The 10630-nt window shown below is 38.7% G+C and overlaps 2 protein-coding genes across 2 annotated transcripts; one reads left to right on the forward strand and one right to left on the reverse strand.

Moving 5' to 3' along the window:
- Positions 1-1592: 1592 nt before the first annotated feature.
- LOC131933800 (uncharacterized) lies at positions 1593-3101 on the reverse strand. The gene is made up of 2 exons (XM_059290372.1): positions 2631-3101; positions 1593-1781 (listed from the first exon to the last, which is right to left on the reverse strand). The coding sequence occupies exons 1-2, from the start codon at positions 3038-3040 to the stop codon at positions 1616-1618; spliced, it is 576 nt and encodes a 191-aa protein (XP_059146355.1). The 5' UTR covers positions 3041-3101; the 3' UTR covers positions 1593-1615.
- A 211-nt stretch (positions 3102-3312) lies between these two features.
- On the forward strand, positions 3313-8690 carry LOC131933799 (cytochrome P450 26A1). Its single transcript, XM_059290370.1, has 8 exons — positions 3313-3336; positions 3506-3759; positions 4458-4702; positions 5452-5528; positions 6009-6306; positions 6994-7127; positions 7720-7842; positions 8252-8690. The coding sequence occupies exons 1-8, from the start codon at positions 3313-3315 to the stop codon at positions 8471-8473; spliced, it is 1377 nt and encodes a 458-aa protein (XP_059146353.1). The 3' UTR covers positions 8474-8690.
- Positions 8691-10630: the final 1940 nt, after the last annotated feature.

Genomic DNA, 10630 nt, shown 5'->3' on the forward strand with positions numbered 1-10630 from the left:
TTTCTTCGGGGGGGGGGGGGGCGGACACTGTTAAAAGTAAATATTTTCTATATAAGTTATATAAATTTCATTTCGTTCGGGGGGGGGGGGGGCGGTAATATTTTTTCGGGGGGGCTTAGCCCCCCCCCCCCACCCCCCACCACCCCCCCCCCCCCCCCCCCCCCCCGAAGAGATGCCTGGAAGAAACTCTGTACCCAACCCCCTTCTATAATCAACGAATATTTCCAAGAATTTTTCAATTGTTGTTTTGAACGTAATTAAAAACAAAAAGTTGATTTTCCTTGTATTCGTTATTTTCTTTTTCGCCACGAGTGTATATGTTCTAGTGTAGATATGATAATCATGCAATGCTCGAAGAAAGCAACTACTATCATTCTCACTATTGGGTTTCTTTCATGCTAACACATTTAGTGTCATTTTACATATTCAAAACATGCATTTGCACATTTACCGAAATAGTGATTTAAAGCTAAAGGGTCATCCATAAATGACGTCACGCTTTTTTTTTGACGATTTTTACCTTCCCCCCTCCCCTCCGTCACATGTCGTCACAAAAAGCCAGACCCGCCCCCCCCCCCCCTAAAATGACGTCATACCTCAACTTACAACCCCCCTCAAAATTGCAGTTGAATTTTTTTAAAACATCGATATTTTTCCAAAATCTTGTCTAAACTATTATAATTTATTAAAACCGTTATCTAAAATAACGTCTAAAATTTGGTTTATAACATTGCTTTTTTATAATGCAAAAATTTGACGTCGCAACAGCTGAACCCCCCCCCCCCCCCCGCCCCTCATCACACATCGTCACAAAATTACGGACCCCCCCCCCCCCCCCCCCCTACCCCCTACGCACTAATCCAAGCGTAAGTGTAACGCATCCAGATAAAATAAAAAGTTAATTCGACGGTAGTTTTAAAAACATTTTCTTTCATTACAGATAAGACAGCCGTTATGGTATAGACCTACGTACCCCACCGCTAATTAGCAAAATACCAGCACGTTTCCCGTAATAATATAATTATTTGTTTTTCGATGGTTTTTTTTTGCGTTTATAAATATTAAAGATTTTTGGCTCAGTAATCCAACTTTTCTTGCGAGAAGATGCAACTGATATACTAAAACTATTCTGATTATTATATAAATTAACATTACCAGTATAATGTATTAAAAATAAATAATGATTATACAGAAAAACTATTTTTTAAAAAAAGGTTTATTCAGTAAATATGTATCATGTGTTTATTTACTAAAATATAAAAAAGGAATGGTGGGTGGCTTACAAAATTTCTATCAGTCTACATGACAGTGGTTGTATGTATCAAGACCAGAGTCGGGTGAGTTAGTCAACACAAATACGTACAAATATAGAGTGGCCTTACCTTTTCTTTATTCAGATGGAAGGATAAAGATAGAAACTTAACCACTGCGGGAAAATGATTTCCTGCGCTGCGCTCTATATAAATAACCTCCCCAATAACTACATATATATATATATATATATATATATATATATATATATATATATATATATATATATAATATATGGAGAATAACAAAAAAATAATGAAGATGATAAATAAAGTAAATAATTGATCAGTAGGTTAAAAAGAAGCTAAAGATTTTGGCTACAAGGTTGTGTTTGGGGGTTTGTGTCTGGACTATCGAGATAGTTCTCTGGGTGGATTGTGGGGCACAAGCGTTGGACATCTTTGATCCATTTCAGGATAAATACCGTCTTCTCAAAGGTGGTCACGCTGCGTTTCTGGAGCTCTTCGGCGCTAGAAAAACAATACATACATACATACATATATATATATATATATATATATATATATATATATATATATATATATATATATATATATATATATATATATATATATATAACTTTAAAAAGCTACTCTTATGGCAATCATGTCGATGTTTGAACAAACAAGACGACATAACCTGTGAATAAAACACACTAGATCTAGACCTGGAAGAAACATGTTGAACAAGAGAAACATGATTCCTGAAAACATACTTTAAGCAGTGGCGTTGCGAGGTCGGGTGTCACCCGGTGCGGCACTTAATGGTGTCACCCCCCAGAGGCGTAGCGACCCTTCCCGGGGACAAACTTTCAAATTTGACGGTCAATGGGGCAAGTGAAGTAGAGTTCACTTGTTTCTGTGACCTCGGCATATGAAGAGATAGTGTGGTCAGCACTATGCCCAGCCGCCTTTACTTTCCCTAACATGAGTTAGGTACCCACCAGAGTTGGGTGGACTCAGGGACGGTCTACTGACTTGAACCCGGATTCGAACTCATGCCATACGGGTTAGCAGTCCAGCTCTCTACGTCTAGACCACTCCGTCCTCTGACTTTAAGATAGCCTTATTTCTTCATATGTGCATAGACTACCCCAGCTAAAGGCACTAACTAAATTTTATCCCTATATAACCTACAGTGAACCAAAAATAAAACAAAAAAACCGTCGAAGGTGTTATTAGGTTTGTGTAATGTCCTACACAGTATCAAGGGAGAAGATTTTATATTGCTCGTTTTTATTTGTCTGAAGACTAAGTACGTTTTTTTTTCCTAGCTTGTTTTTAAATTCGTGTATAGGTTTATTAACAGACCGGACTTACCTCAGGGTCTTGAAGCCTGGCTCTACAGCTCTGACCTTCGTCTGCGTGTCGTCCCCCTGCGTCGTCGTGACCCGTGGGGTGGTCGACGGTCCCTCGCACGGTGGCTTGACCTCCGCGTCCTTGACCTGCATCGAGATCAGCTGGTCTCGATCCATGACCGTCTCAGACGACGATGACGTCACTACGACTCCCTGCTCGACCGGTTTCTCTTGGCAATTTTTTTGTCTGTTCTCGAATCTACGGCGAGCGTCTGCTAAGGACTGCCCCACCTGCTTGGAACTTCTCTGTCTGAGCTTTGGAACCTTCTCCTTTTCGCACTGTCCGTTGAGAATTTGATGAAAAGAAACATCGCCGTTTTTGTTTTTCATCAACTTCGGTAAAGCGGAATCCGGCGAAGAAATTGGTTTCATTTTAGTTTCGGGAATCTCCGTTTCCAATTTAGTATCCCCGGAGCCGTTATGCCTAGGCGTGGCGTGCAATATAACATTTGCTTCATTTTAATAATGTATCTATCTATAACTACAAATCAACCTGGGCTTCCGGTATACATATATATATATATATATATATATATATATATATATATATATATATATATATATATATATATATATATATATATATATGACTGTGTGTGTGTGAGTATGTGTGTATGTATGTATGTATGTATGCAAGAGATTGAATGAGAAGAGGGATTATTTTGAGTGTACAAGTGTAAAAGGCGTGGGGTGGTCCACGTGGGATATCGTTTTGTGATGCAGTCTACAGAGCTTTTTCCAACCGGATACTGGTTCGACTATTATTTTATAAAATTTTATTATTGTTCCTGAAAATAAAATTACTTTTAATTGGAAATCTGTTTGTTTACATTTCAGGGTGCCCAGTTTTTCGTCGAGAGAGTAGCAAAGTACGGTAAGATCTACAAGACCCATATATTAGGGGGCCCCATTGTCAGGGTGTCGGGCGCCGAGTACATTGCCCCGCTAGTGAACAAAGAGCCGGGTCTGTTGACTATGAAGGTGCCGACATCATCACGGCAGATGTTCGGGAACAGCAGCATCACGAATATTACCGGGGAGGAACATTCTAGGTTGAAGAAGACGCTGTTGACAACCTTAACACCAGTCAGGTGAGGTGGTTGAGGCTGAGGTGGTTGTGACTGAGGTGGTTGTGGCTGAGTTGGTTGTGACTGAGGTGGTTGTGGCTGAGGTGGTTGTGGCTGAGGTGGTTGTGACTGAGGTGGTTGTGACTGAGGTGGTTGTGGCTGAGGTGGTTGTGGCTGAGGTGGTTGTGGCTGAGGTGGTTGTGGCTGAGGTGGTTGTGGCTGAGGTGGTTGTGGCTAAGGTGGTTGTGGCTGAGGTGGATGTGGCTGAGGTGGTTGTTCTTGAGGTGGTTTGACTGAGGTGGTTGTGACTGAGGTGGTTGTGGCTGAGGTGGTTGTGGCTGAGGTGGTTGTGGCTGAGGTGGTTGTGACTGAGGTGGTTATGACTGAGGTGGTTGTGACTGAGGTGATTATGACTGAGGTGGTTGTGACTGAGGTGGTTGTGACTGAGGTGGTTGTGGCTGAGGTGGTTGTGACTGAAGTTGATGGTGGTGTTGATTGAGGTTGTGATTGTGTGGGGTAGGGTGGCTGTTGAGGGTGATGACCGAAGTTGGTGGTAGTGTTGACTGTGTTTGTGTAGAGGTGGAGTGGCCGTTGAGATAGTTGACTGAAGTTAATGGTATTGTTGACTGTGGTTGTAATTGTGTGCGGGCCCTCGCTTACAGCCTTGTCAGCCTGTCTGTCAATCCACCACCGTGTCCTATGATTTACCTGTCGGTCCCCAGGCTGGACGACTACCTGCCATGCATCCAGGAGAAGATGCAGGAGCACATCCTCAAATGGTGCCAGGAGGGTCGGGTCCTGGGGTTCCCAGCGTGCGAGGAGCTCATGGGTGACGTCATCATGGAGGTGACCCTGGGTTGGCGAAAGGAAAATGACCCGGATGGGGAAATTAGAAGGGCGTTTGTCAAGGTCAACAAGAATTTGATTTCCGTGCCGATCAGGATACCTGGAGGGGGGGTACCATCAGGTAGGTTCGTAGTTGTTCCCAGATGTGATATTAGTATATTTTATCAGGTGTGTTAGTAGTTGTTCCCACATGTGATATTAGTATATTTTATCAGGTGGGTTAGTAGTTGTTCCCAGATGTGATATTAGTATATTTTATCAGGATGGTTAGTAGATTTTGTCATGTATGATTGTCAGTATATTTTATCATATGGGATAGTAGATTTTGTCATGTATAATTGTCAGTATATTTTATCAGGTGGGTTAGTAGATTTTGTCATGTATAATTGTCAGTATATTTTATCATATGGGATAGTAGATTTTGTCATGTATAATTGTCAGTATATTTTATCAGGTGGGTTAGTAGTTGTTTCCAGATGTGATATTAGTAGATTTTATCAGGTGGGTTAGTAGATTCTGTCATGTATGATTGTCAGTATATTTTATCATATGGGATAGTAGATTTTGTCATGTATAATTGTCAGTATATTTTATCATGTGGGTTAGTAAATTCGTCAGTTCTGTCAGTATATATTTCATCTGGTGAGACAACGTACAAAGTATAAACCTGAAAATGCATGTTTGAATTTTAGGAAAAAATATTTTGTTTAATCTTTAAAATATGCATCTCATCTTTATGATACGTAGAAGACTTCTAGTTAATCTAATTGGCAAATGAAAAATAAAAAAAATAAATTTCCCCCTATGTACTTGATGTTCTAAGAAGTATTGAACATCAGTTCCATGCCCTGCCGCTTTTGTTTTCAATAGCATGTTTCAAGTACCAATCAGAGCTGAATAGTAATGATGGTGTGGGTATTAGTGGTGATGGTCGTCTTTTTGATTGGGTAACAATCAGAGCTGGGTGGACGGATTCGAACTCAGTCTTTTCGGAATAGTAGTTTTGAGTTCTACCTGCCGATCATATAAAAACATTTGCTTAATACAATTTTAGAGCTTTTAGTAGCCTGCTAGGGGTCGGCGTGGTCCAGTCAGTAAAGCTCATGGTTGCTAAATCGAAAAGTCTCGAGTTCAAACCCTCGAGCAGATGAGGCTCGTTAGCTGGGGACAGCCACTCTTCTAGCATAGACAACTCTAAATCAAACAACTGCTGCCTTGTAGTTTGTTCTTGGTTGGACAAAGGCTATGGAACCAAATCCAAAAAGAAAATCAGGCTGAAATCGGAGTCAATGGCCTCAACGGCGGATAACCAGTTGACACATATACTTAAAATTAAGAACGAAGAAGAATAAGTAGTTCTGCTTAGAGTTTTCTACTTTGTCGACTTTTAAACAAGTTGTCACCCAAAGACTATGTCCCTCATTCAGGCTGTGAAAGCTAGAAAGACCATCACAGACTTTGTCCGGCAGAGGCTCCATTCCCAAGGCGATAAGGACCATGTGTGCGTCCTTGATGTCTTCCTCGCGGGCAGCGGTCACGTGTCCGGCGAGGAAGGGGCGGGGCTGACGGAGGAGCAGGTGATTGACAACGCGGTGACCTTCCTGATCGCGGGAAGCGGGACAACGGCCGGCGCCCTGGGGTGTCTGCTGCTGATGTTGGGCAAACATCCCGATGTCTTGGAGAAGTTGCGGCAGGAGCTGGACGCCAAGGGGTTGCTGAGCCCAGGTAGGTGTAAGGGTGATGGTGGCGTCGATCAAAGGGTGGTGTGTAGGTGGTGGTGTATGGGGGAGAGGGGCGTCGATCAAGGGCGGTGTGTAGGTGGTGGTGTGTGGGGGAGAGGTGGGGGTCGATCAAGGGCGGTGTGTAGGTGTTGTTAGGTGGGAGGGAGTGGCCTTGTCTGGGATCACTTTGCGGGATTAAAAACAATTACCCATTAAGGATAATGAAGACCAAACCTACGTCCTCATCTAGGTATCTGAGTACATAGGCCGTCCACATATAGGAAAGGTCCTTCTCAACATCGAGTTATGTCTATTGACCAGTGGTTCTTAACCTTTTTGGAAGTACCGAACCCCACCCGTTTCACACGTGCATTCACCGAACCCTTCTTAATATTTCTATCGCCCCAATCAGATCCTGAATCAAATGAGTCGGGTATGTGTCTTGGCATACGCCCAACCCATGAGTCTGACTCACCAAACCCCTGCGGTTCGAACCACTTCTATAAACACATGCGTCTTTCGTACTTGATGCCACAGTTAATTTACATCATTTATGTTTCTATCAACTCGTGGATTTACATCAAACTTTAATGTCTTAATTAATTAATGGAGTTCTTTTTAAATTTGTGATGATTTAACATTTTCAGTAGCTAATTATTAATTAAGTAATCGATGATTCTTCCGTCTTTAGACATCAGCACCCATCTGACCTATGACCTCCTACAGAGCCTGGAGTACACACAGTGGGTCATCAAGGAGGTGCTCAGGCTACACCCCCCAGTCGGGGGTGTTTTCAGACAAGCGCAGAAGACCCTAGAGGTTGGGGTAAGGTCATTTGTTTTATTTAGTTTTTAGTCCCTGTTGCTGTCACGGTACAGAATTATGTACTTCTATATTTTTAGTTTGCTCGTAAATTAAAACCTGACATCAAGTAGTCTATATTTCTCAAAATATAACAACAAAAATATATTGTTGTTTATATGGATTACGATTATTTGTAAATTATAACATGCAATCAGGTATGACCGTAAAAAAATATACTAACTCATCTTTAAAAAAAATATTATACATTATAGTAAAAGCAAAGATCCCTTTCGAACTTGACGGTTCATGGGGTAAGTGAAGTAGAGTTCACCTGTTTCTGTGACCTCGGCATATGAAGGGATAGTGTAGTCAGCACCATGTCCTACCGCCTGTAATTTCCCCAACGTGTTAGGTACCCATTCTGCAGACTCAACCCCGGATTCAAACTCAAGACTTTCGGTTTAGGAGTCTAGCGCTCTACCGCTTGATAATCTTAAGTTAAAAACAAAACTATGATGGGCTACTTAGATATAATGTTATGTATATATATATATATATATATATATATATATATATATATATATATATATATATATACTCTTTTATCAATCAGAACTGGCAGGTACCACAAGGATGGACCGTGATGTATAGCATCAGAGATACACATTTTACCACGAATGTGTTTGAACGCAGGGATGAGTTTCTCCCAGAACGGTGGAAGGACAAAAATTTACTGGTCAGTATCTGGGCATTAACTATTGTCATTTGTTGGTCAGTATCTTAGGATTGACTAAATGTCATTTGTTGGTCAGTAGCCCGACAATAACTACATGTCATTTGCTGGTCAGTGAGCCTAAATTAACTGTAAATGACAGAGTAGCAGTTGTCCTGAATACAACTAGTGTCATTATTTCTATCTAGTAGTTCTGATTAAACCTCGTCATATACTGATCAGCAGCCTTGATTTAACCAAATGCTAATTATTGTATCAATTCCTTTTATAACGTGCATTCTACAGCTTATATCTGCGTTGCTATTTAAAAATACTTATGAATGTCCTCTCAAATAAATTATTTGTATGATTATTACAACGCAGCAACACATCAGTAATTTAATTAATTAATTTTTTGCCCCGCGCCTGACAGGAAATGCTGAGAAAAGCTGAGACTTGCAACTACATTCCTTTTGGCATCGGCCCTCGCTCCTGTCTCGGGAAGAATCTGGCACTAGCGGAAATGGCCGTCTTCCTGATCGAGGTGGCACGTCTGGCTAACTGGAAGCTGCTTAACCCAGATTCCAAGATGGTGTATCTGCCCGTTACTAAGTGCGCAGACGACATGCCCTTGACCTTTACAAGACGGAAATAACCCCAAACTTGGAGATTTTAGTATTTTAAAGTTTAAAAAATTGGATGTGATTCGTTTTTTTTTAATGTAAGAAAATTGTGATATTTGAAGTTAAAAAGTGATACAAATGTTTGTGAATAGTTAATGTTGTGGAGGAATGTTACTAAACATTCAGTTTTATTAATAACATTTAAATAGTATGTTGCCTGTATATGATATATTATGTGTGTGTTTAATTTCGTACTAACATTTTGTTTGACGTAATTTTTTTCGTTTATTTTCTTTTTTTCTTTTTGATTGTTATTGTGAATTTCGTACTAACAATGTAGAAATATTGAAAGATTGAAAATTTGCCTAATGAAAATAATTAATTGTCAATCATAATATGGCATAACTAATAAATTATTTTTTTTAAAGTGTTTAATAAACACTATCTAAATTCTTATATCGATCTATTTATTTATCCTTTGATAATAATTAATTTTTTGAAATTCCCTTCATATTTTCTTTTAAAATAGACACATCCGAGGCAGGCTTTTAATTCAAAATGAAGAGCGATAAGTATGAAAGTAGTTATCCGAATTTTCTGCTAGTTTTCTGGTTATGAATGAATTATCTCCCTTCTCACCCGGCATAATACTGGTTATGAATGATTTATCTCCCTTCTCAACGGTTTAATAGTTAAATATGAATGAATTATCTCCCTTCTCACCCGGCATAATACTTGATTATGAATGAATTATCTCCCTTCTCACCCGGCATAGTAGTTGATTATGAATGAATTATCTCCCTTCTCACCCGACATGCAACTTGATTATGTGTGAATTATCTCCCTTCTCACCCGGCATAGTAGTTGATTATGAATGAATTATCTCCCTTCTCACCCGGCATAGTAGTTGATTATGAATGAATTATCTCCCTTCTCACCCGGCATAATACTTGATTATGAATGAATTATCTCCCTTCTCACCCGGCATAATACTTGATTATGAGTGAATTATCTCCCTTCTCACCCGGCATAATACTTGATTTCTTTGAAAGAATATTTCAAGAACTGGATGGAGTTCCCGGTGAATGTTACAAAAAAAAAATAATTAAAAGATAAAATTGTTTTACTATCTGCACAAAAGATGTCCGCTTAGCTCAGTGTGCTTGATCTATCCGCACAACTTTCCTGTCGCCTTGTCGTTCATTTACAATACCATGATACTAGAATGCATTCTCTCCCTTTAGCTTGATTGTTTTATTTGTGTTTCACAAAGGGTTCCACGTTTTTTACCTGTCTGTAAGCCTGACTAGCACTTTAATTTGTTTGTATATTTTTCTTATACATAGACTTAAATCCGTTTCAACTAAATGTTAATTAATGTAAACGTTTTAAATGAAGTAATTAAAAAAAAATCATGTACTTTGAATCAATAACGAATGACATTCGTATAGTCAGCACAAGTTTAAATGTTCAAATTTATGCACGTTTTTTTATAAAATGTGCATGCTTAAGTTTTTATTTTTTTTATTTTTATTACTTTTATAACAATCTTAGATAAAGGGAAATAATCACTATATTTTTAATACTTTGTCACCGGTACTTGTTACCTCCTCTTAAAACCAAATCTAAGCAACAGGATAAACAGATTTTTATAAAATAAATACTATATTTTACATTAAAATTATCTATCAAATTCTATTCCTCGCAGATCTTATCAAAATCCTTACGAACAATATTTAAGTGTTACTTTAATGATATAAGATTATTACTTCTATAGTCCACGTTTGATTTAAATTAACATAAACTCTATTTTTCCACAAATTTTAATTAAATCACACATGATAACATTGTAAGGTAGTTAACTGAAATAGTTATAAAAGCATCATGAAAGAATATGGTTGATGTATTAGCATATGCAGGCTATGTGCATTGTTATATAATAATTTATCTTGCGTCATGGTTGCATCCCCATTTAAATTATGTTTATTTTTAAAGAAAAAAAAAACTTAACTGTAAACAAATAACGTCAGCAATGACTAAATTATTTTCTTTATCTTATTCTTATTCTTATGTGAATATCTCAAATAGAGAAAAAATCAAGAGTCCTGTACACTATATAGGCCTTCACTCAAATATTTTCTATAAAAATACTGTTGTCAATTATCGACCCTTAAATTTTGTTTAATTAA

The sequence above is a fragment of the Physella acuta genome, unplaced genomic scaffold (genome assembly GCF_028476545.2).
Source record: "Physella acuta isolate Inbredline_101_S28 unplaced genomic scaffold, ASM2847654v3 ptg002634l, whole genome shotgun sequence".
In the NCBI taxonomy this organism is placed as follows: Eukaryota; Metazoa; Mollusca; class Gastropoda; family Physidae; genus Physella; species Physella acuta.

Bases quoted from the DNA above. Each gene is read 5' to 3' on its own strand.
- LOC131933800 (XM_059290372.1), bottom strand. From the start codon at position 3,040: ATGAAACCAATTTCTTCGCCGGATTCCGCTTTACCGAAGTTGATGAAA. The intron at 1,782-2,630 runs GTAAGTCCGGTC...TTGTTTTTCTAG, and splicing joins CCAGGCTTCAAGACCCTGAG to CGCCGAAGAGCTCCAGAAAC.
- LOC131933799 (XM_059290370.1), top strand. From the start codon at position 3,313: ATGAGAAGAGGGATTATTTTGAGT. The intron at 4,703-5,451 runs GTAGGTTCGTAG...TGTTTTCAATAG, and splicing joins TGGAGGGGGGGTACCATCAG to CATGTTTCAAGTACCAATCA. The intron at 6,307-6,993 runs GTAGGTGTAAGG...TTCCGTCTTTAG, and splicing joins CAAGGGGTTGCTGAGCCCAG to ACATCAGCACCCATCTGACC.